This window comes from Aethalodelphis obliquidens, unplaced genomic scaffold, assembly GCF_003676395.1.
Source record: "Aethalodelphis obliquidens isolate GAN/ISIS:26980383/991018 unplaced genomic scaffold, ASM367639v1 scaffold8, whole genome shotgun sequence".
Classification (NCBI taxonomy): Eukaryota; Metazoa; Chordata; class Mammalia; order Artiodactyla; family Delphinidae; genus Aethalodelphis; species Aethalodelphis obliquidens.
In genome coordinates this window covers 4,990,075-5,015,588 of record NW_020837952.1, presented here as the reverse complement: position 1 = coordinate 5,015,588, position 25,514 = coordinate 4,990,075, and the positions used below count along the sequence as shown (strand labels likewise).

The window sequence follows — 25,514 nt, the reverse complement described above, 5'->3', positions numbered from 1 at the left end:
GAAGTGAGAACTACGCCTCCCAGGATGCGGCGGTGACGCCGCTACCACAGCCGCCCTCTACTCCGCCCTCCTTGCGCACAACCTCCTGGCACATGTAGTCCCAGATATGCTCAATCTCGCTGGCAAAAAACGCGCGGAGGAACCACAAACCCCAGAAGCCCTCGCGCCCACCCTTCTCCCTCCCTCTCTCGGAGCCGAGTGCTGTTTTTGTTGTTGGTGAAAGGTGAGGGGACAGCTGATCCGTCGGTGGGGTAAGAAACTTGGCCTAATTTGGGGGCGATCTTATGGGGGATCCCCCCACTTCCCAGTCTGTGAAAGGATAATCTAAGGGAACCGTAGAAGGGGGAAGCAGGAGCGTTTGGGTGTTAACACTTTCCGTACTGGAGAAGCCACCCCGCTGTTTCGGGAGTTCTTGGTCTCAAGGGGGCCCTGATCAGGGGCTGCCCCCTGGCTGTTCTCGCCTCCCTCTCAGTCCTTCTCTATAAAGCTTGATAGGCCTAAGGGAGTTGTGAGGGAGGCTTAAGTCGGCTCGTTCTCGGCCCGGCAAGACTTGACCCCACAAACCTTCCCTTACCCCTAATCCCCCAAACCGCCAACCCCCGCGCCCCGCCACCAATCCAAAGGCCTTTACCACGCTGAATCCCTTGGCGCGGGGGAAGCTTCCAAGGTGTAGAGTGTCAAAGAACTCTAGAGCCCTACAGCGTGGGGGAGATGGGGACACCCCCCTCCCCGCCCCATGCAAACACCTGAATCTGGCTACACATATACACCTTAGTTGCCCAGAGCTCTCATTCAGGCGTGGGGGATATTTCCAGCTTTTTTGAATTTTGTTTGTGGGGAATAGTTGGGGTCCCCAGGACAATGTCTTTGAGGACAGTTCACCCCCTCTTAGAAAGCCAGAAGAATTGTATTTGGAAAAAAACATGGACTAGTTTTAACTAGGGATTTTTCAGAGAGATGAAAATTCAGAGAAACTTCTTGTCGTCAATTCAGTCTCTATTTTGGAGGGAGAAGTAGCTCCTTTTTGTAGAGCTGTCCCACCTTCCCTTCTTTACTGATTTTCTGTCCTCTTTTAAAGTCCCTACCCACCTGGCTTCAGCCTGGTGTGGGTTTGTGATGTTTGGGGGCGTGCACATGACTAGTGGCCATGTTTGATTGGACGTGCATTACTGTGACTGACACAGGACAAAGCTCTGTGGGCTGGAGATGAGAGATGACAAGGGCCATCTCACAGCCCTGGGCTTAGAAGTTCTCTTGACTGTTGTTATCTTTCCTCACCCTAGCCTCCTATTTTCCATTGAACTCTCCCCACCTAACTTGGAACGCTTCGTCTTAATCCCATCCTATAGCATGCCTCCAACTACCAATCCAAGCAGATGGAAGGGTTCAGGCACTTAGAACTGAGGCTAAGGGGAGCAGAGAAAATGGGGGGGAGGGGAATACTAGCGATGGGTTAACGAACCGTCAAACCAGTAGGTTTCTAGCCCTGCTCCTGGCAAGACCTGAAGAGAAGAATATGAGGTTCTTTTTGAACCATTTCTCCTTCTCTCAACATTATGTGTACATTTCCCTTCCCGGGGCCCCTTACTTCCAGGCTGTTCCTACCCGGGGGTGGGGCTTTCCTGGCTCCAGGCCCCCACATTCCATCTCCCCGCAGCACCACGTTCCTGCTGAGTGTTTCACTCCACCCTTTGAAGCAGCCGCCTCCAGAATTCTTGACTTCCTGGAGGAATGAGTGAGGGAAAGAACCTATCTTTCCTTTTATCCTCCCTTTCTCTTTGTTTCTTGGATGAGAGTGCGGGCTTTTTTTTTTTTTTTTTGCTCATGGCGGAAGACAGCTGAGAGACGGGGAGAGAGGGTGAGAGTTCAGTGGCTTGAAGATTGGTCTCTTCGTACCCCCAGCCATATTCCAGCTCCAAAGACTCAGTCGTTACTTTCAGAGAGAGTTGCTGTTTTCAGGTGTCCTAAGTCATTCCTGGGTATAGCTGGAGTGGGCAAGGAGGCCTGCTCAGAATGAGGGGGCCCCCCGCCTCAGTTAGATGTTGAATTCAAGAGCCAGAAGATGTAGGGGATGGGGTGGGGAGATGGAGGCTGAAGAATTTGGAATGGTCAAGGCTATTAAGAGATGGAAAAGGAGGGACTACAGGAGGCCGAGCCTGGGAGACTGAGGCTTGGTCAATGGGGCTGTGAAAAGGGAGCAGAAATTAGAGAGCTCTTACCTCTAGGGATAAGTCTGTGACTCAGAGGGTACAGTGTGAGCCAGGATGGGTACTGACCCAGAAGGCCAGACCTATGCCCTAGAGACTAAGATTGATACCTCTAGAGGGTCCTAAACCCTCAGGGGCTGGAAACCAGATACGCCTTCATCTCCAGGAGCAGGGGCTGTGGGTGGGGACAGAGTTGGGGGGCAGAGAGGCAGAGGGGAGAGACTTCAGGATATTCAATCTTCATTTCATAGGAGGGCAGCCATCTCAGGGCCAGAATGGAAGAATCATCGCTAAGCCGGGCACCATCCCGGGGTGGAGTCAGCTTTCTGAATGTGGCCCGGACCTACATCCCCAACACCAAGGTGGAGTGTCACTACACGCTCCCCCCAGGCACTGTGCCCAGTGCCAGCGACTGGATTGGCATCTTCAAGGTATCCCTGGATCCCCTTTTGGCTCAGGCTTACGGGCCATGGGTTGTCTGGAATAAGGGGAATGATTTGGTTTCTGAATTCTCAACCTCATGATGATAGAGAGGAAGGGAGAACGATGTCACAGATGACAAGGCCATGTGTGTAAGCAAAGCCCATCTCCCCATCTTAGCCTTGCTCTCTCCTGACATACTAGCATCCCTCCACTTTCCCTGTCTCTCAGCATCCTTGCCACTGCAACACCATCCTACCCACCCCTGGTTCAATCTCAGCCTTTTCCACCTTCCGGAGCTGGGAGTTGCATCACTATACCCCTCTCCCACCGTGGGCTTTGACAGGTGGAGGCTGCCTGTGTCCGGGATTACCACACGTTTGTGTGGTCTTCAGTGCCTGAAACTGTAACTGATGGTTCCCCCATCCATGCCAGTGTCCAGTTCCAAGGTACAAGGGAAGAGGGAAAACCGGGAGGGAGGAGTCAAGGGGATGGAGGTTTGGAAGAGGGTAGTGGTCTCAGCCGATACAGAATCATGGGATTTTCAAAGAATCAGGGATTCAGACAAAAAAGGAACTGTAAAAGGGCCGCTAGTCCTGCCTCTTACCAAAAAAGGAGGAACTCTTCTTGTGGGACTAGGGGGTAGGGAAGAGGGAAAAGTGGCTTCATATGTTAACAAGAAGATGGTCATTAGATTTTGAAAGACCCAGGTTCAAATCTCAGCTCTAATTACTTACAAGCTGTTTGACCTTGGGCAAATTATTTACCCTCTCTGTGTCTGTTATCTTAACAGTAAAAGGGGATGCCTGGCTTACAGGGACAATATGAAAATTTTAAATGGTACAGATAAAGCTGTTAGCAAAGTGCCTGGTATGTAATGGGTATTCAAAAAATGGTAACTAGCATTGTTGTTGTTGTTGTTGTTGTTGTTATTATTATTAAGGAGGGTACGTTTGGGAAAGAGAGGAAAAAGAAGGCTAGGCAGAAAGGAGGGAGAAGAGTATCCCAGAGATCAGAAATAGCCTGTGGGAGGTGGAGAGGAGAGAGAACAGTCTATAGAACAGGTAACAAGGGGCTGGGGCCAAAGACAATGGATAATAAGACACATCAAGGGGAGGGGGAACCTGCTGAGCACTTGAGGGCCTGGGATCATATTGGGGTCCTGGGTCTGTACTTCTTCCCACAGCCAGCTACCTGCCCAAACCCGGCGCCCAGCTCTACCAGTTCCGGTACGTGAACCGCCAGGGCCGGGTGTGTGGGCAGAGCCCCCCTTTCCAGTTCCGAGAGCCACGGCCCATGGATGAACTGGTGACCCTGGAGGAGACTGACGGCGGCTCTGACATCCTGCTGGTTGTTCCCAAGGCAACTGTGCTGCAGGTGAGAGCAGAGCAACAGAGCTGCTCCTGGGCGAGGGTGCCGGAGGATAGCATTGCAAGGGGCCCCTTCCCGCTTCACCCTCCCCTCGCTGTAGCTTCAACTGCAGACCTCACTGGGAGTTATACAAAGCCTTGCCTACAGGAAAGTCTCAATCTGACACAGACAGACACGAACACATAGGGTAGGAAAGCAAGCCACCCACAGGCCAACATCACTCAAGATTTCCTAAGAATTTGTTGAGGCTTCCTTCTCCAGGAGCCTTCCCTAGGCGCTAGAGGAAGATGCAAAGGGTAGAGGGAGGCCACGCAGGGAAGGAACACTGCAAGGAAGGGGAGGATGAGACCCACTTCCACGCAAGTGAGGAGTGAGAACAGATCAGCAGGGCCCCAGGCCTGCGCAGCCACTACCCACATGTGGCTCTTAAGCGCTTGAAATGTGAGTGGTCTAAATTGAGGTGTTCTGTATGGATAAAATACACACCAGATTTGAAGACTTAGTATTTAAAAAAAGAATGTAGGGAACTCCCTGGCGGTGTACTGGTTAGGACTCCACACTCTCACTGCCGAGGACCTGGGTTCACACAAGCTGCGTGGCACAGCCAAAACACACACACACACACACACACACACACACACACACAATGTAAAAGATCTCAGTAATTGTTTACATTGATTACATGTTGAAATAACATTTTGGATTGACTGGCTTAGATAAATGAATTCCATCTGCTGCTTACTACTTTTCTTAAGTGTCTACTAGAAAATTTTAAATTATTTATGTAGCTTGTATTATTTTTCTGTTGGACCAAATAGAGAAGAATTAGGGAGTGGAGGCAGATGTTAGCAAGGAAGACTTCCTGAAGGAAGGTGAAGGACAGGACTAGGTGGGGAGGAAGTACATTCCCCAGACAAGAGGACAGGCCTGAGGAAAGCTCAGCAGGTGGGAATGAGTAGTTTGTGATTTACACAAACTCCTGCCCTGTGGAACCCTCTAAACATATGGAATCAATACAAGAATAGGAAGATGTTTATATCTTACATAAGTCAGAGGTGGGTGATCTCCTACCCGTGTTCTGTTTTTACATTCATTGTTCTCATTTAAACCTTAAAACAACCCAGGCTAAGGGATCACATTACAGTTGAGAAGAGAGACTCAGAGAAGTTAAGTAACTTGTTCAAAGTCACCTAGCTAGTAAAAATTGTATTGGAGATTTAAACCCACATCTGTCTGACTCCAGAACAGATAGGGTAAAATTAGGGGAACCATCCCCTTTGTCCATGTGGATTGAGAAAGACTTCTGCCAGACAAGGGGTTCCTGCAATTGCTGGGCAAAGGAGGGACCAGGCCTCAGCGGGGAAAAGATAAGAGGGGTGGGCAGTTCAGCGTGCCAGGAGCTGGTGTGTCTGATGGGTGGTGGGCAGGGTTCAGTAGCACACCAGGCCTCCCCTGACTCGCCTCTTTATAGCCTGTACTGATGTAACTTCCCAGCCCTGACATGCATCTGCAGAGCGGTGGGGATGGGACCTTGGAATGGGCGCTTCACAGGCAGATTCCCCTTCTCATCCCGTCCCCTGTAGAACCAGCTGGATGAGAGCCAGCAAGAGAGGAATGACCTGATGCAGCTGAAGCTGCAGCTGGAGGGGCAGGTGACAGAGCTGAGGAGCCGAGTACAGGAGCTCGAGACGGCTCTGGCGTCCGCCAGGCAGGAGCACGTGGCACTGGAGGAGCAGTACAAGGTGGGAGCAGGGCTGCTGGGGGGAGGGGCCTGCCTGCTCACCTGGGGTCCAAAATCTGAACCCAGTGAAGACAGTAAAGGGGAGACGTTAGTGGGCTGTTAAGATGGTGCTGGCATCTAAGATATAGGTTTAGGCGGTCACAAGTAGTGTTAAACTGGATATGATGGGAAACACATCCCAAATTTGTAGTGAGACTCAGTTCTCTGAACACAGGAGTGCTGAGTTAGGGTGGAGGTGGCCGTCTTCACTGGGAAGGGGATGTTCCCTTACAGTTTCTTCTTCAAGGAAGGTGACCGGGTAGAAGGGTGGATAGTCAAACTTAGGAGTTCTCCTAAGCCTTTACTGCACTCTTTGAGAGATGCATCTCAGCTTCCCTCTTCTTCTTGGGGAACCTTAATTCCAGGGGCTTTCCCGGTCCCACGGGGAGCTCACGGAAGAGAGGGACATCCTGAGCCGGCAACAGGGAGACCACGTGGCCCGCATCCTGGAGCTGGAAGATGACATCCAGACTATCAGTGAGAAGGTGCTGACGAAAGAGGTGGAGCTGGACAGGTGAGGGGACCCCTCTACCCCCATTACTTCCCTTTGCTTCCTGTGACCCTCGAACCCCAGCCTCCCGTGTCAGGTAGGCAAGACCTGCTCTCCATCTCACATGGTTTCTCTTTCCCTTCTCAACCTCACTCAGGGTATTCCAATTACTGGGGGTAATTTTTCTGCCAAGCTCGCTTCCATCTTTCCTAACCTATTCTGTATTCCTCACCTTCGGAAATAATCATCATTACCATTTATTGTGCACCAAAGGCAAAGCAAGAGCTAGGAGTGGAGGATTTGGAAGAAGAGAATGGATAGGACGGTCCAGGCAAGATAAGAGAGGATGGATTTCAGATTTTACCCCAGCAAAGCATAAGATTAGACTCTGTTCTCACTATTAGGAAATGTTAGAACCAGTGATCCAGAAATGTTATGGGATCTCTGCCCTGAAAAAAAGGTACAAATCATAGAATCTTAGCATTGGGAGGAATGTAAAGTATTTAAGAGGGTATGTGAGGAAAGATCACTACCTCACAAGGCAGCCTCTTTCAATATCAGACAGCTGTCATTTTTGTATCTCTTGTGTTGTATTTACCCTCCTGTAACTTTCATTCCTTGGTCCTGGTTTAGACCTCTGGAGCCGCATAGAATAAATTTCTTTCTTCTGCCAGACAACTATTCTTTCTACCAAATGGCACGAATATTGACCACCTCCCATGCCTGTCCTTCAGATTTTCACCAGGAGAAACACTTCTTTCATCAAATGACATAATTAAGTTTCTTTCATTCAGTAGTGGTAGATTTGATATTTTCAGAAAAACTCTTTAAAGGAAAGAGGCATGCTATCCAAGACCCAGAGTAAAAAGTGAGTTGATCACTAAGGCTTCTTCAGTCCAGGATATGTTAGTCTTGCCCTAGGGAGATACTAAATGTCTAGGTTCTAAATCATGGAATAGAAAAATTGGGATCAAACCGAGCATCTGGAAAAGATCAGGGACTGTGTAGACCAGGGTTCAGCAAACTATGACCCACATGCCAAATCCAGCCTGCCACGCACGTGGTTTTGTACAGCCCACAAGGGAAGAATGGTTTTGACAATTTTTAATGGTTGAAAAACAAAAGAAGAGTAATATTTTGTGACATGTGAAAATCATATGAAATTCAGATTCCAGTGTTCATAAATAAAGTTTTACTGGAACGGCCATACTCATTCATTTACATATTGTCCATGGCTGCTTCCACACTCCAGTGGCAGCGTTGAGAGGTTGCCCCAGAAGTCCACGTGGCCTGCAGAGCCTAAAATATTTACTGTCAGGCCCTTTACAGATAACATCTGCCGACTTCTGACCTAGATCAAAAGTTTATCGTCAATAATGGCTGCCCCTTGTCCAGAAAAGACTGAATTCCGGTCTCTTGATTCATTGCAAACAACTGGGAAGCCATTAGCAGAACAGCCCTTAAAGTGATACATAAGGAGAAAAGAACAACTGTTTATTTCTATATTCTGCTCTAAAACTAGGACTCTTGGGTACTTGGGGCTTAGAACTGGATCGTCTTGGTTTGGGGATTTGGGCATCCCAGAGAGAAGTGGAGGTCTGGGCTGGAGGAGCCCCAGCAGAAGGGCTCAAGACAGAAGTCTGAGTCTTGGTTCCTTCTCTGGTGACCAGTCGGTCTTCTGACATTGCATCCACCACTCACAGGGTTAGAGACACGGTGAAGGCCCTGACTCGGGAACAAGAGAAGCTCCTCGGGCAGCTGAAGGAAGTGCAGGCAGACAAGGAGCAAAGCGAGGTAAGGGCTCAGAGTTGGTTTGCTTTCTCAATTATCCATCCAGTGCTTTACTATAAATTTACTTTTGTAAATTCAAATGTATAACATTTACTTATAAAGCAATGAAAGCAATCAGATAATTTTGATGGATACCAGACTTGGAAATTGGAGGTTATGGATGACCGTCTTGTCAGCCTCAGCAGCTAATATGTTTCTGTATTGTGTCATGGTTGTACAGTATTGAGAACACCTTGAGTCTCACACACAAGCAGGTGCAAATGATAATTTTTAAGCTTCTACCTTGCGATCTCAGTTTGCTCTCCACGTCAATAGAAAATACAACTGAAACTTTATTCTGAGCTTTGCACAAAAATGAATTAACCTGGAAGCACATATCAGTGCTTGATGATCTCCAGTGTGCTAACTTGTGAGTTTGTGCATTGTTTTTCAACATAATTTTTCATAATTTGGAAGAAGTTGAAATCAAATATTTCAGCTTCTAAATGGCTTCATCAGAACCCTAGGCTTCTATGGGAGATGGTCTGAAAACCATTTGCTCAGCAGTGAAGAGTAGGTAGAATTTGAGTGGACAGAGATGAGAGGGAGGCCATTCTAGGAACAGAGGAACACATGAGGGGCTTCCCTGGTGGCTCAGTGGTTAAGAATCCGCCTGCCAATGCAGAGGACACAGGTTTGAGACCTGGTCCGGGAGGATCCCACGTGCCGTGGAGCACCTCAGCCCGTGTGCCACAACTACTGAGCCTGCGCTCTAGAGCCCGCAAGCCACAACTACTGAGCCCTCGTGCCACAGCTACTGAAGCACGAGCGCCTAGAGCCCGTGCTCTGCAACAAGAGAAGCCACCGCAATGAGAAGCCCGCGCACCACAACGAAGAGTAGCCCCCTCTCACTGCAAGTAGAGAAAGCCCACACGCAGCAACGAAGACCCAATGCAGCCATAAATAAATAAATAAACACATAAGTAAATACATAAATAAAAAATAAATAAATTCTAAAAAAAAAAACCAAAAATACATGAGCAAAGGCTTAGAGTCCAGAACACTCAGAGCAGCTGAATGCGTGGGTAAAGAGTTTGAGGTAAGGCCTAGGTCAGATTATAGAGGTTCTTGAGTTTAGTCTTTATTCTATAAGCAGTGAGAGGCATTGATGATTTTCAAGTGGGGGACACATACTTAAAGAATGTTCTTAAAGAAGATTAATCTGGGAATTCCAGTCCAGCGCAGTCCAGTGGTTAGGACTCTGCACTTTCACTGCTGAGGGCCTGGGTTCAGTCCCTGGTCGGGGAACTAAGATTGCACAAGCCACGTGGCATGGCTGGGGGGAAAAAAGAAAAAAAGATTATTAATCTGATTGCCTTGTGGAAAATGAGCTAGTTGTGAGATTATTCAGTAGTCCAAGCAAGAAATGACCAGAGCCTGAGCTAATGTGGTCGTGGTAACAGTAGAAAAGAGAAAATGGCTGTGAACAAGATGGAGGATGGAGAAGCGTCCATCCTGTGGGCCACTAGGGAGAGAACAGAACCACGCGTGGCACTGAGGTATCCAGCCCAAGTGACTTGAGAAGTAGTTAGTCATGGACAGAAACAAGAGTGGCAAGGACGGGGGTGGAGTGGGAGGTAGAATACGCCGAGTGTGAGAGGCCTGCAGGACATCCAGATTGAGTTTTGATCGAAAAGGAAGAGCGGGGAAGCAGACATGGGGCAGGGGAAGACCCCAGGCCGTGCCACTGGAGACGGGTTGCTCAGGATTGAGACGCTTTGCACTGAGAACCCAGGAAGGGCTGGCCAGGGTTGAATGCTTGAGTTTGTGTTCAATCTGAGGAGTGGAACCTTGGCTTCTCTCATCACAGAGGCCCACCTCCATGGCCACCCCAAATATGTGTCCCCTTTCCTTACCTGCTCTCTACTGCCATCAGGCTGAGCTCCAGGTGGCACAGCAGGAGAACTGTCGCTTGAATTTGGAGCTGCAGGAGGCCAGGGGCCGGCAGGAGGAGCAGAGTGCTCAGGCCCAGCGACTGAAGGACAAGATGGCCCAGATGAAGGACACCCTCGGCCAGGCCCAGCAGCGGGTGGTGAGTGAAGCCCCTAGGCAACAGGGAGTGGAAAATGTTCCAGGGCTGGTTGTAGACAAGTACGGGAGAAAGACATGGCTCAAGATTAAACAACCCAATCCTGAGTCCTGATGCGGTGGGGGAGTGGAGGGAGCCTAGTTACCTTCCGGGCTCACAAATGACTCCCTGGGAGCCCTGATTCCATCTCCTCCTTTCTCCTGAGGCTGAGCTGGAGCCCCTGAAGGAGCAGCTTCGAGGGGCCCAGGAGCTTGCAGCCTCGAGCCAGCAGAAAGCCGCCCTTCTTGGGGAGGAGCTGGCCAGCGCAGCGGGAGCCAGGGACCGCACCATAGCCGAGCTGCACCGCAGCCGCCTGGAAGTGGCTGGAGTCAACGGCAGGCTGGCTGAGCTCAGTCTGCACTTGAAGGAGGAAAAAAGCCAGTGGAGCAAGGAGCGGGCGGGGCTGCTGCAGAGTGTGGAGGTAGAGGGATGGGGGGACCTGCAGGCTCCTGGCTGCTACTGCCCACACCTCTGTGTGGTCAGATCCCCTGGGAGGAGAGAGACGGGGGTGAGAACCTTAGAGGACTTATGGGTGGGGAGGGGCTGTGAGGGAGGTACAGTCGCTGTCCAGGTGTGGCCCCTCCCTGAGCAGAGTGTCTAGATCCTGATCTCCGTAGCACCTGTCTTGGTTACCATCTTGATTCAGAAACATTTACCGTCCTAGGCGCCGGCCCTGCCGTGATACCCGTCCCTGATCAGCAAGGCGCCACGCTGTCAGGGACCTTCCTCCATTTGGGGATACAGGGGATGAGGAAAGCAAGAAGGGGAAATCACTCCAAAATACTCAGTTAAATAAAGAAGAGACACAGTGAGGAATGGTGCTGTTGCCAGTGGCATCCCATTTCCTTTACCCTCCCGTTTTCCTTTTCGGCGTCTCCCAGGCCGAGAAGGACAAGATCCTAAAGCTGAGTGCAGAGATACTTCGACTGGAAAAGGCAGTACAGGAGGAGAAGACCCAGAACCAAGTGTTCAAGACTGAACTGGCCCAGGAAAAAGACTCTAGCCTGGTGAGGCGCCCGGCCACCCGAGAGTCCCGGGCCCGGGCCTCCTGAGGCATCAGTGCCCCTTCCCTCTGTCTTGGCTGTGGGCTCAGAAGTTCTAGGCACTCACTTCCCACTTGCACGCCCCCCAGCCCTCGTTGGTTCGAAGCATGCCATGTCCCTTTCTGCTCTCGGCACACATTCTGGGCCCAGTAGGGATGACTTAGGAGAATTCTAGAGTGCCCCCTGCTATGACCGAGCCCTCTGCACCCCAGCCCAGAGGCAGTCATCCTCTGGTCCCCACTTGGGAGACAGAGACTAGGACTCAGATGAGTCTCCTGCAGCCAAGACAAGGGACTCGTGGAAGCAGAGTGTCGGGGCCTCCTGTGTGTCGGGGCCTCCTGTGTGTCAGGGCAAGAGAGGAGCGAAGGCACGGAGAGTCGTGGTTCTAGATTGTTGCGTCCAGGTCAGAGCCCAGGTTCTGGGAGGTACCTTCTAGGCTCCAGATTCCCTCTGGCCCTTTCTGCTCAGGTGCAGTTGTCAGAGAGTAGGCGGGAGCTGGTGGAGCTGCGGTCAGCCCTGCGCGTGCTCCAGAAGGAAAAGGAGCAGCTCCAGGAGGAGAAGCAGGTGAGAAGCCATAACCCAGCCCCCTGGAGGCCCCAGCGGGGGACTTGAGGGCTGGAAACTTGGTATCTTCTCGTCACCTCTTGGCTTAGAAACTGGCATCTGTGAAGAGGGCCCCGAGGCTAAAAATGGGACCATGGCTCCCCTTATTAGCTGCCTTGGCAGGACAGGGGAGGGTTGCTGGGGGAAGAAGGGGTGAAAGAGGGCTGGGGGCTGTGGGGGGAGGATCTGCCTTAAACTGCCCCCCGCTTTGGCAAAATCGTCTAATCCTGAAGCGCTCAGAGTTCATCCGGGATGCAAGGGAAGGCTGTGCAGGGCTGCATGGTTCGCATCTTCCCAGCCTCTCACATGTCTTTCCTCCCCACCTCCAGGAACTGCTAGAGTACATGAGAAAGCTGGAGGCCCGCCTGGAGAAGGTGGCAGACGAGAAGTGGAATGAGGACCCTGCCACAGAGGACGAGGAGGCCGCTGCGGGGCTGCGTCTGTACACCCCCCGTCCTGGGACACCTCTTCCCCGCTCTCCCTCCCTGTGTTGGGAAAGCTCCACATGACCCCTCTGGGAGCTGCCTCTGCCCTCTATGTTTTGCCTTTTTCCTTCCCAGACCCTGGCCCCTGATTAGCTTAACTGTATCCCTCATCCAGAGAAGCCAGAGCTGATCCGACCCTCTAACAATGCTTTTTCTTTCTTCTCCGCCCACTCCCTCACCTGCAGGCTGCCCAGTGGCTCTGACAGACTCAGAGGATGAGTCTCCAGAAGACATGAGGCTCCCGCCCTACGGTCTGTGTGAGCGTGGAGACCTGGGCTCCTCCCCTGCCGCAGGGCCACGAGAGGCTTCTCCCCTAGTTGTCATCAGCCAGCCGGCTCCCATCGCTCCCCACCTCTCAGGACCAGCTGAGGACAGTAGCTCTGACTCTGTGAGCACGGAGGGGAGATGGGGCAGGGGCAGGGACAAGAGGTAGAACCAACCCCAAGTGGCCCAGCCTTCAGAGCAGGGAGTCTTAGCCATACAGGGCTCTCTTTTCTCTTGGGGGAGAGCAGGCAGGCACAGGCTCTCTTCAGGGCCACCAAGTGGACACCAGTCTGACCCAGTAGCCTCTGTGCTGCCAGCGGCTCCTCCCCACACCCGTTCTCTTCCTGTGCACCAGCTCTCATCAAAACACTTCTCCTGGGCTTCCCTGGTGGCGCAGTGGTTGAGAGTCCGCCTGCCGATGCAGGGGACACGGGTTCATGCCCCGGTCCGGGAAGATCCCACATGCCGCGGAGCGGCTGGGCCCGTGAGCCATGGCCGCTGAGCCTGCGTGTCCGGAGCCTGTGCTCAGCAACGGGAGAGGCCACAACAGTGAGAGGCACACGTACCGCAAAAAACAAACAAACAAACAGCAAAAAAACCCACTTCTCCTGCTCCACTCTTACTACAACTCTCTGTTAACAGTCCCAGCCTAGACTTCCCTTACCTGTCCCAGTGTGCTGCTCCCCCATCTGGGGACACTACCCCAAAACTCACCCCTATCCCTTTGGTGCCCAGGAGGCTGAAGATGAGAAGTCAGTCCTGATGGCAGCTGTGCAGAGTGGTGGTGAGGAGGCCAACCTGCTACTTCCGGAACTGGGCAATGCCTTCTATGACATGGCCAGGTGAGGGCCAAAGGGGAAGGACAGGAGGGAGGTGGGAGGATGCCCGCGGATAGGGCATCCAGGTGAACAGTCCTCATGCCCTTCCCCCAACCTCCCTCTTCTTGGCCCCAACCAAGAAAAAGAGATACAGTTGTACTGACACACAAAATGACCCACCACTCCAAATCACCGGTGCCTATCAGTGCACCTGCGCACTCAGAGGCCCTGCCTTTAACTGGCTTCTGTGTTGTCCTAGCAGCACCATCTTCCGTGGAGCCCAAATTGCCCTGCATCCCCTCTGTCCTGCCCCTACCCCTTCCCCAACCACCAGGTAAGTACCTAGGCTCTGTCAGGGATTGAAGAGAGGAGACCAAGGCCTCTTGGGACAGGAACAGAAAGAAGACTGGGGTCCAGCATCCATCTGGTCGCCCCTTAGATGCTATCCCTCTTCCCTGACTTCCCTGGGGGACGCTTTGGGTGGGGAATTCAAGTATCAGATTGCCCGCTACCTTCCCTTTTCTTCCACAGTTCAAGAGGGGGAGGCAGGGGGGAAGAGAGATCTTATCATCCAGCCCCCCGCTTTGCCTGGATGTGAGATGGGCTCAGGGCAGGAAGCGGGTGATGCTGTCATCCTTCCAGGCTGGAGCAGGAAGATGAAGGACGATGTCACACTCATTTTCAGCCTCATTAGGCAGCAGACGGAGATGGAGGGAGGAGAGCAGGAGGTTGGGGGATGGGCTCTGTACTAGAGAAACCAGCAGGGACTAAAGAAAAGAGGGCATGGGGAGCTGGGAAACTAAGGCTTCCAGTATTGTGGGGAGAGGGATACTATGAGAGGCTAGCAGAGGGAACTGCCAGGGCGCTGCATTAGGAACAGGGTCATCTGGGAGCCCACAGGTGTGGGTCCCTGTCCCAGAGGTCCAAAAGCCAGGAGGGCAGTGGAGCGCACTGACCTTCTCCTTTCTCCTGTCTCTCTTTAGTGGCTTTGTGGCGGGTCCCTTGTCAGAGGCCAGCACTGGGGGCCCTACCACCCCCCCATGGAAGGAGTGTCCTATTTGTAAGGAACGCTTCCCAGCCGAGAGTGATAAGGATGCCCTGGAGGACCACGTGGATGGACACTTCTTTTTCAGCACCCAGGACCCCTTCACCTTTGAATGATCCCACCCCCGTACCCCCAGTACACACACGAATACACACTTACACACATGCACACACTCATGCATAGACGTACACTTAGGTTTCATGCCTCTTTTCCAACACACTCAGCTCCATGATATTCTGTTGCCTGAGACCCGCTCCTGTGTGATTTCATCCCAAGCTCTCCAGCTTCATCCTCTGCTACCTGGCTCTTCCGTCCAGGCAGGGGTTCCTTCTTGGAAGCAGTGGCTGAATTTGCTCCCTGAAAGTGCTTTTGGAGGAACCTGGATGGAGGAGGCCTTCTCCAGGGGGAATCATCACCCCCTCCTGGCCCTGGTTGCTTCTGTCACTCACACCAGCCACTGCACTACCACCACCACCACCACACACACACACACACACACACTCACACACTCACACTCTCTGGTGCCCCGAAGCCAATTCCTGGGGCACCCCACCCTCTCTTGTTTGGGGTGTGTGTTTGTTTACCTGAGTTTTCCCTGGGGCCTGGATTGACATCATGACCTCTTTAGGTCTCTACCAGTTCTGAACTTCCCTGGTTCCTCCTTCTTTTGCCCCACTGCCTTCCATACCCCAGCCCAGCCTTTTCTATACCATTAGATATTAAGTTTGGATGTTTCTTTTGTATTTTTGAGGTTTTCTGTACTCTATCTCCTGTCCCTCCCTACCACCACCCCCCAGGGTCCTCACATGGAAAGAAATGATGCGTTTGTGCCTTCTGTGAGGGATGGGAGAACAAATGGTCCCAGGTGTCCCCACTTGCCAGCCCTCCCTCCCTCTCCAGGTCCCCCTTCAGCAATAAGAGCTTCCCCCCTGCCATATCCCTCTCCCTACCTGTAGCTGGACAAATATATTTATATGATATGTATAACTATTCTAATAAAATGTGTTCTTATCATGAGGTGTGGCTGGATCAGAGAAGGTCAAGACCTCTGGCGCTTAGACCTTAGTGGAGGGAAGAGGGAGGGAGGAAGGGACCCCCTCACCCCACCCCCGCTGCCTTGGGGAGGAGGCTGTTGGTATTTCCCCATCTTGCCCCTCCCTGGTGTGCTGGCCACCAGTGGGAAGACAGGAGGGAGGAAACTTTGTCTCAGGTGGGGTCTGGCTTGGGGAACACTGCAGTGCAGGAGGGAGCAAACTGAGGGGGAGGGAAGGGTTTAGTCCCAGGGGTGGGGCAGTGAGGGACCTCGGATGGGCCAAGGTGAGTGCCTTGGGAGTGGGGGGAGGTTTCCACCGCTGAGACCTTCACTCCCCAAAGCAGCCTTCACTGTACTTTGAGCCAAAGGACAGGCATTACTCCTGTGAAGAGTGCACACCTTTGAGTATCCACTTTGTGAAAAATATCCTAAACCTCCTACCTCTAGAGCTTATTTGAATTCCTCCCAGCCCTGCCTCCCTCTCTCCCTCTGTTGCCATCCTCACACACCCATATGCACACACAGACTCCACAATCACAAAAACACATTCATCCACTCTAACCAGCTTCACAGGCTAGGCAGACACACACACACAGCATCACAAAGCATGTATTAAGGACCCACGTGCTCAGCAATGCCTGGCATTAACCGTGCCTACAGCCCCCTGGTTTCCATTCCAATAGCTCTCTTATCAGCCACCCCCATTCCCTTCAGGGTCTGTGGGTGGGCCACCCCCACCATCCCCTCTCTCCATCCACCTGAAACCCTCCTGCCCACCCCCCTTCCAACCCCACCTGGGTGACATCTTACATCCTTCCTTCTTCCCTCACGTTGCTGTCTCCTAGCAACCCCATCTCGTTCCCTGAATCCCTTCCAAGGAAATTAGAGATAATGGATCTCTCCTCTCTCCCTCTCAACTCCTCTTTATTGATCCTACTTTAATGAAAGTTAATTATAACAATGATTTAATTAATAGAATCCCTCTCTTCCTTTATTGCTTCCCGTATTAAGACTATTAATAAATACGAGCGGGCTGACAGAGGCATCCATCACCGGCCTGGGATTCCCCCCATCCCTCCTTCTTCCCTCCCCCTTATCCCCTCCCTCTCTTGGCCTGTAAACTTGCCGGGGTTGTGGGGGTTAATCAGAGAGGAATTATGAGCCAACATCCCCAGCAGGAGGTGCATTTAATGAAATCGCTTGTGATTTATGTCTGGGGGAGGTTGGGGAGGGAAGAACCTGGAACCCAGACATCCTGCTTCTAGAAGGGTGCCCCCCCCCAGTGCAGAAGAGGAGGAAGGGCGACAGAAAAAGGGACCCAGGGCCTTTACTGCCATCCCACAGCCCCTGCAAAGCCGCACACACACACCGGCAGGAGCCACATGGGTAGCCACACAAGGCCATTGACACAGACACTGCCAGACTAAAAGCACTTACGACGACTGCAGCATAAGTTTTGTTCTTTCCCACCTCCAAAACTGCATGGGTCATTTTCACCTATTTCCTTTCCCCCCAGCCCAGTGCTGCCTCACTTTCCCAAACTTGTTCCATACTCCCCTCCTCCACGAAGTCCCCCAGTCCCTCATTGGACCGCTTAACCTGGGTATCTAGAGTTTCCAGTCCCTCCTTTCTCTGCCCTTCGTATGTCTTCAAGTGTGCAGTCGGCACCTTCAGACTAGGAGTTCCCCAGAAATGTAGAGACATTTCTCTTCGTCACTTACGATTTGTCTACCCCAGGGTCCAGTGCATGGCCCCAACACAGGGAGCTCAGGGGAGAGTAACTGACTGCATGGGCAGGGAGGGAAGACAGCTGGGTTCCAACTGGAGTTCTTTCTCCTACTCACCATGCGGTATTTGGCAACTCAGCCTTCCTACTGTATCCCTCCTGTAAGGGATTGTCTCTCTCTCTCTGCTTCCCAGTATTCTTGCAGAAAGTGATGGACCTGAATGGGCTTAGACCAAGTAGCAGCAGATAGGAACTCAGGTGTCAGTATTTGGTGAGAGATGAATGAATCCAAACATCACTCCCCACTTACAGAACCACAATGGCTGCCTATTACCTACAGGAATGCGATGTGCAGATCGTTCAGTGTGCCCATCAGGGTCTTCACCAACTTGCCTTTCCATTCCCCATCCTACCCTAAGGAACCCTGGAGTCCAGTTTTACACAACCGCTCCACAGAAATAGGCACTGCTCTTGCACGCCTCTGAACACATGCTTTCGCCTCAGCTCAAAAGATAGCTCCTCCGTGAAGCCTTTCGTGATTTCCTCCATTATCCTCTGTGATACTACACATAGCACTTTGTAAAAACTCACTATATCATGTTCACAGGTTTTTCTTCTCTCTCGACTATAAACAGCTTGAGGGTAGGTTCTGTGTTTGTACATCTCTTGTCCCTGAAGTCCAGTACAGAAACCGGCACATAGGACCAGTCCTCCAAAAGTAATTTTTTAAGTTATTTTAATAAAATACTCCATACATACAAAAGAAGATATATATGTCCATATACAAGGGATAAGGAATAATAAAGTGCACATTATTGGACTTACTAACCAGCTTTAAAAACATTACCAGTACCTTTGAAGTGCCCTGTGTGGCCTGAAAGAACAAGATGTGATGTCAGTTAGGATACAGAGATTCCATGCAAGCAACTATACTCCAATAAAAACTAATTTAAAAAAAGAAAAAGAATGGCAAAATACTCTACATTTTAAAAAATTAAAAAATAAAATCTTTACAGGAAAAAAAGAGATTTCATGCGTTCATTCAAAAAAACTTTATGGAGTGTTCTTTATGGGTCAATTGCTGGGACTAGAGATGGAACAGTCAAAAACCCTGCCCTCAAAGAGCTCACAGTCAACATAAACTAACAAATAGAAGAAAACAAGGTAAGCGCTACTTTAGAGATATGCACAGTATGCTGTGGGACCACAGAGAACAGGTACTTAATTAACCAAGACTCGGAAGACAAAGCTTCCTGTGGGTGATGATTTGGGGGCTGAGTCTTAAACAGTGTGTACACGGGAGCCCAGAGTGTGCAGGCAGACGGGACAAGACGGCAAAGATCTAATTCACTCAGAAATCTCAACACTCAGGGCTGCCGAATGAGGATTGGACGCGATGTGGGAAGTGAGGCTGGAACGACGGATGACAGACCTTTACTCATACATTTCCTCAACACATACTCACTGAATGCCCACTATGTGCCAGGTACCGTCTTAGGCACTGGGAATCTGCGTGAACAGATAGGAATGCCTGCCCTCAAGAAGCTTACACTCTATTGCCGGACCATGAAAGTCCAAAGAAACCAGTTAGGAACCCACTGTAATAACCCAGGCCAGGAAAGTGAGCCCTGAACTAGGGAATTCTCTGGCAGTCCAATGGTTAGGACTTGGCACTTTCCCTGGCCCGGGTTCAATCCCTGGTCAGAGAACTAAGATCCTGCAAACCGCATGGCAAGGTCCCCCAAAAAAAAAAAAAAAAAAAAAAAAAAAAAAACAGTGAGCACTGAACTTAAGTAATGTCAAGAGGGAAAGAAGCAGAATTCTTCAGGATGCAGAATTAATGGGACTTGATAATCAGATATGGGAATTGAACAGAAGGAGTCCTGTTGATCCCAGGTTTCTGGTTTCAATGACCAGATAACCAGTGATGCCATTCACCAAATTAATAATACAAATGGAGAAATCATACATTGAGGGAAAAGATGATTCGTGCCGTTTTGTCTTGTTGAATTCCCAATGTCTTTGGGATCGTTCAAAGGAGAAAACTCCAGTAGACAATTGGATAGATATTTAAGTCCGGAGCTCAGAAGGGTTTAGAGCTGAAGATAGAGACTTAAGATCCTTGTAAATAAAGGTGATACAAGTGAAGATAGATTACCCAGGTCTCCCTGCATGTAGAGTGAGAGGTAAGAGGACCAAGGGCAGCACCCAGGAGACCATCAACATGGAAGGGAAGGATGGAGAGTGCCGAATCACTGAGAAGATAGAAGGATCGATCAGAGAGATAGGAAGCAACTGGGGACAGATAAGTCAAGGAGAAAGGCCAGCGGCGGCAGGTGTAGCAGAGAAGCCAGGGAAAGTATCCCTGGAAACGGCTGGTTTAGCAGCCAGGAGGTCACTGGCAGCTCAGCAAGAGGCGCTTAAGGAGCGTGTTGCCGGTGGAAGTTATTGTGCAGCTGGACTTCACAGAGTCTGCAATAGATACCCTGCAATAGACACGCAATTCTTCTGACCCGTGGGAATTGGGACTATGTCTCCATACTCATAGAAGAACAAGGACTCCTATGTCAAGGTGTCAGAAGAATCAAGGGTGGGAACCAAGATGTCTGGATCTAACATCAAAGATCCTGCAGGCTCGAGGCACGCTCTAAGCCTGCACTCCACTATGGTGGCCACCAGCCACATGCCACTACTGAACACTTGATTTTTTTTTCTTTTTTTTGCCACATGGCATTCGGGATCTTAGTTCCCTGACCAGGGATCGAACACATGTCCTCTACAGTGGAAGTGCAGAGTCCTAACCACTGGACCACCAGGGAATTCCCCACTACTAAACACTAGAAATGTGGCTAGTACAGATTGAGATTTGTCAACTGCAAACTGCATAACGAACCTCAGATTTAACACCAAAAAGAAAAATGAATTTTAAATAATGTTATATTGATTGCATGTTGAAGGGATATAGTATTTTGGATACATTGGGTTAAATAAAATATATTATTAAAGTTAGTTTCACCCTCTCCCGTTGCACAGCACAGGCTCCAGATGCGCAGGCTTGGCGGCCATGGCTCACGGGCCCAGCCGCTCCGTAGCATGCGGGATCTTCCCGGACCGGGGCACGAACCCGTGTCCCCTGCATCGGCAGGCGGACTCTCAACCACTGCGCCACCAGGGAAGCCCCTTTTTTACTTTTTAAAATGTGGCTACTAGAAGACTTTATGTATATGACCCATATTAAATTTCTACTGCACAGGGACTTCCGTGGTGGTCCAGTGGTAAAGAATCCGCCTTCTAATGCAGTGGACGCAGGTTCGATCCCTGGTCAGGGAACGAAGATCCCGCATGCTGCAAGGCAACTAAGCCCACGCACCACCACTACTGAGCCTGAGCGCCTCAACTAGAGAGCCCATGAGCTCTGGGGCCCTCACGCCACAACTAGAGAGAAGCCCGCGCGCCGCAACAATAAAGATCCCGCATGCCGCAACTAAGACCCGACGCAGTGCTGGCCAGTCCTGGTGTCTGAGTGATTCAATGGGCCCAGCACAGGGACCAACTTTCCAGAGCCCTGAAGACAAGGGGTAACACCCCAAAATACGGACTCATTTTCCACTCTACCTTCATTGGCCGAGCGGCTGCCCAGAACAGAGGCCGCATCTCCCGATACCTGGCAAACACATGCAGTATTGCCTCACGAATCGATTGCTTCTCTGAGGTACCTACCAGTGTATTTGGGGAGAAGCTTCGAGAACAAGTTGAGGAGCGGCTGTCCTATGAGACTGGAGAGATTCCACGAAAGAATCTGGATGTCATGAAGGAGGCAATCGTTCGGGCAGAGGAAGCAGCTGCTGAGATTACTAGGAAGCCGGAGAAACAGGAGAAGAAACGCTTGAAGAAGGAAAAGAAAAGGCTGGCTGCGATTGCCCTGGCGTCTTCAGAAAACAGCAGTAGGACCCCGGAGGAATGTGAGGAGACAAGTGCAAGACCCAAAAAGAAGCAAAAGCAGAAGCCCCAGGAGGCTCCTCAGGAGAATGGAATGGAAGGCCCATCCGTCTCCTCCAAACCCAAAAAGAAGAAATCTTTTCCCAAGGAGGAGCTGGTTAGTAGTGATCTTGAAGAGACAGCTGGCAGTGGAAGTCTTACCAAGAGGAAGAAATCTTTCCCCAAAGAGGAACCAGATAGTGACCCTGAAGAGTCAGGAAACAAGAGGGTCCCCAAGAAAAAGAGGAAATTCTCTTCCAAGGAGGAGCCTCTCAGCAGTGGACCTGAAGAGGCTGCTGCCAGCAAGAGCAACAGCTCCAAGAAAAAGGAAAACCTCCGAAAGCTATCGCAGGAAAATGAGAATGGACATTTCCCTAGGAGGGCATAACTTACAGAGATATGTCCCAACCCATCCCCTATGGCCCAATAAAAATAAAAAAAAAAATTTAAAAGACCCGACGCAGCCAAAATAAATAAATAAAAATAAATAAAAAAATAAATAAAAAGACATTCTTCTATTAAAAAAAAAAAAGAACTTCTACTGCACAGCACTAACACTGAATAGGACACCCACAACTTGGACATCCCTAGACTCCCAACAACCCTCCTAGCAGACAGAGAAATGCCTGGAATTCCCAAGACTGCATTCTATAGGCACCCGTATGTCTCAAGCTCCCAACGCCAGAACCTATGGCAAGAGATTCCAGTGCTCGATACCCGACCTCTGGGTATCTCTGTCCCTGTCCCTCTTTCTCCAGGTCTGTTGATAATCAGGTAAGAGCAGAAACATCCTGTTCTAACTCTCATAAAAGTGTACTTTTTTTCCCAGCTTAGAGTTCCGAATCTCTCTCCCAACCCTACATTTAGAAGCCATGTCTTCTCCCTGTTTTCCCCATTTCTCAACTCCTTCTTTGCCTTTCTGAAAGCTTGGAAATCTCTCAAACTGGTAGAAACACGGTGTTGTGGCAATCACCAGGCTTTAGAGACCTCTAGACTTAATTTGTCGTAGTTCCTAACCATGTGACCTGGAGCAAAACACCTCACCTCTCTGAGCTCTCATCTGCAAAATGTGGATAACGCCTACCCGGAACAGTTAATGTGATGATTATATGAGATCAGATGTGTAAAATGCCTTGTACAGAGCTCCACCCACAGTAGTTACTTTGGAATTTGGGGTTTCCCACTTTGTGTCTGCCTTACCCCTGCATATCTGGAGAACTGGGAAAAGAAACAGCAAACTCAGGTTCTTATACATGGCCTGATAGAACCTCAAAACCAAAAAGGTGCTTAGAGATATATCTCCAACTTCTCATTCAGTGCAGCAATTCCCTGGACTCCACCCCTAGTTGCTATTCATCCAACCTCTGCTTATACATCTCTAGTGGCCATTAATTGGTTCACTTAATAAACAAGAACAAGGCACTATGGGTGCCACAAAGAAGGGCAGACACAGATCTTGCTATTAAAGAGCCTATTTATATATTAGCACAAAGGATATACAGAGAAATTACTATAACATAAGGTAAATGTGGTATGCGCCAATCAAGATGCCATGACAGAGAGCCAACAACCTTGCAAGTTAATTCATGTGCAACAAAGTGTAGCTCTAGGGACTTCCCTGGCAGTCCAGTGGTTAAGACTTCGCCTTCCAGCTCAGGGGGTGCAGGTTTGATCCCTGTTTGGGGAGCTAAGATGCCTCATGGCCAAAAAACCAAAACATAAAACAGAAGCAATATTGTAACAAATTAAATAAAGATTTTAAAAAAATGGTCCACATCAAAAAAATCTTAAAACAAAAAAAATGTAGCTCTAATGTTAAAATCCCTCCCAAATCCCAGACCTCAGTTTTCCCATTCATTTCATGGAAAATGGGACAAGATCCTTCCACACTAGATCATGGATCATTCTTAAGGAGGACATTTTTGTAATAACCTCTAAAATTTCAGGAGGGTGTGAACATGGAAAAGGCTAAAATGGATGAATGGGAGCACAGGTGTGAGGAGAACTGCAAGATCTTCTGGCCTCTTCTGTATCAGAATTTCTGGGAGTCCCTAGAAGTCTACCCCACCCTCTACATATTACCAGCAATTCCTATCCCCCTGGAAAGCCCTGCACATCCCTACTCTCAGGACTTATCTGACTGTTTTCCTGTCTGCTTTTCTTTTCCTTTTCACCCCATCCTTCTTACATTTTCCCCCTCTTTTATCAGCATCTCTATAATTTTCTTTGGGTCCATCTCTGCTTTAGTCCCTCTCATCATGTTGATTTGGGGTATCTGTTATTCTCGAGGTCCTTCTACCTCTGTCTTGGTCCCCCTCTCTTTTACTCTTTCATCATTCTCAATTTCTTGGTGGGTTTCCATTTTCGGTCTCTGGCCTCGCTTTCTCCCCAGCGGCCACAAAGCCATAAACCCAGCCGGCCCTGCAGCAGGCAGCCGCCAATCACTGGGCTCCAGAAGTTGCGGGGAGGGGGCTGCAGAGAGAAGGGGGCATGGAAAAGCTGGGGCGCTGCTGCTACACCAGGGGAGGGGAGAGGCAGAAAAGATCAGAGAGATGTCACTCCCAGAAGGCAGCCACAGCTTCCCTGCAGGGAGCAGACACCTGGCCCTTCTTTCTGTTGTGAGCCAGGGTACATGGGTCCCTCCACTGTACGCCCCAAATCGTGGTTTCTCATCAAAAAACCACAGGCCGCAGATCACCCACTCCACCAGAGATTTGCCTCCTCCTTCATTCTTAGGTTCTCCCAAGATGAGGGAGCTAAAGGACCCTGGGAGTCTGAGGATGTTTGCAACACATTCTTACACGAACATTGGGACAATAAAAGAACGGTCATGACAGGATGTTGGGAAGGCACTGAGAGGAGGGAGAAGCTTAATTGGCCAAGGATGAACCAGAAGGTTGGGCACTCCAAGCTCCTTACCAGCTCCCTGGCATCACTAAAGCAGGATGACAGCCTGAATCCCTGGTCCCTGGTCTAGGCTGGGATTGGGCAGTTTAGGTGCTGCCTAAGGGGCAACTATCCAGCTCATGGATAAGAAGCTACAAGGCCTGGGGAAGGGGAGGGGGGCTAGAAAGGGAAAGCAGGAAAGGGGAGGGATCAGAGAGAGATTTTAGGAGAAGAGCAGAGGAGGAGGAATATTCTGTCCTGTTAGGGCAGAAGGAGACTGGCCCAGCAAGTGGTAATTCCTGGTGTGCTGGCGACCCCTGCTGGCTGCACACTCCACCGACTGGGAGAAGGGAAGGAACAGCCAGCCTCTGTTGAGTCCCAGCGTGGGTTAAATGTGACAGTGAGTTTTGTGAGCATGTCACTGTACAGCAGTGACGGTGCCTGTAGCACCACCCATAATTATCAGCCAGCCTCTGAACCCCTGGCTCCCCTGCAGGGAGTCCAGACTGGGAAGGGGTGAGGTCTTTGAGCCCAACATACTCCTCACCAACGTCAAGTCAGTGTATAAATCCACTCAGTGAGGCTCTGCTTGCATCAAAGTAAAATTAACCTGTCCGAGTTTAGGGGGGAAAGTGTGGGCTTTGGAAGCAGACTTACCTGGGTTACAATCCTGATCCCCTGTACTAGCAGTCTGACCTCAGGCAAGGTACTTAACTTCTTTGAGCCCCATTCCCTCACCTGTAAGGTCATAAGAATACCTATCTTACAGGGTTATTGTTAGTGTTTAGCACAGTGCCTGGCCATGGGAAGCATTTAATAGATGCTAATTTTCTGCCTCTCTCTTCCTTTACCTCGACCCACAAGGTCGGGCAGGGATTTCAAAAGGCAAATAAACTGAGGATGATGTTGACAATGATGATGGTGGTGGTTTATATTTACATCACTCATGCAAATCATTTTAAACATATTTTTAATGCGTGTCTTTTTTCCTTTTTATTAGCCAAGCACATCATGATCATGTTTTATTGGGATAGAAATATCCTGATGTTATGGCAGGTATCTAGAAGGACAGCCTTATGAAGTGATAACAAGGCATGACAAATCTTTCTTTATTGTGATACATTTTCATTACTCAGGTTAATCAGGAATTACCCACTAGAACAAGGGCTTAAGATAAGTACATGACAGTCATCTGTGGAGATCAGAATCTCCTGATTTTCCAATGGGTTTCTAATTGTTATTGCTGTGGTGGGGGGGATGATTAACGCTTTGATTGAACTGGTCTTAAAACATTAGAATAACTCGAAATAACAGGCAGTTAGAAATAGTGTATTCTGAAATTTAAAAGAAGACGGATTTCAATTCTACCACAGAACAGTCTAACCATTACAGCAGTCCAGTGACAGGGGCAAACTGCTTATGAAGTAAAGAGCTCCTTTTCAGCAGAAGTATTGAAGCAGAAGCTGG

General features: G+C 50.1%; 1 protein-coding gene and 1 pseudogene across 3 annotated transcripts; both read left to right on the top strand.

The window, feature by feature from the left end:
• Nucleotides 1–149: 149 nt before the first annotated feature.
• Nucleotides 150–15,441, top strand: CALCOCO1 (calcium binding and coiled-coil domain 1). 3 transcript variants are annotated; one of them, XM_027106490.1, is made up of 15 exons: nucleotides 150–251; nucleotides 2,459–2,638; nucleotides 2,974–3,076; nucleotides 3,814–4,004; nucleotides 5,582–5,740; nucleotides 6,144–6,292; nucleotides 7,972–8,062; nucleotides 9,975–10,130; nucleotides 10,333–10,587; nucleotides 11,048–11,173; nucleotides 11,678–11,773; nucleotides 12,142–12,250; nucleotides 12,483–12,685; nucleotides 13,297–13,403; nucleotides 14,363–15,441. In XM_027106490.1, the coding sequence occupies exons 2-15, from the start codon at nucleotides 2,483–2,485 to the stop codon at nucleotides 14,538–14,540; spliced, it is 2,079 nt and encodes a 692-aa protein (XP_026962291.1). In that variant the 5' UTR covers nucleotides 150–251; nucleotides 2,459–2,482; the 3' UTR covers nucleotides 14,541–15,441. The 3 variants fall into 3 exon arrangements, with proteins under 3 accessions (XP_026962291.1, XP_026962292.1, XP_026962293.1); XM_027106491.1 differs by lacking the exon at nucleotides 10,333–10,587; XM_027106492.1 differs by lacking the exons at nucleotides 150–251; nucleotides 2,974–3,076 and having other exon boundaries at nucleotides 2,530–2,638.
• A 5,233-nt stretch (nucleotides 15,442–20,674) lies between these two features.
• Nucleotides 20,675–21,549, top strand: LOC113621252 (nucleolar protein 56 pseudogene; annotated as a pseudogene).
• The last annotated feature ends 3,965 nt before the right edge of the window (nucleotides 21,550–25,514 follow it).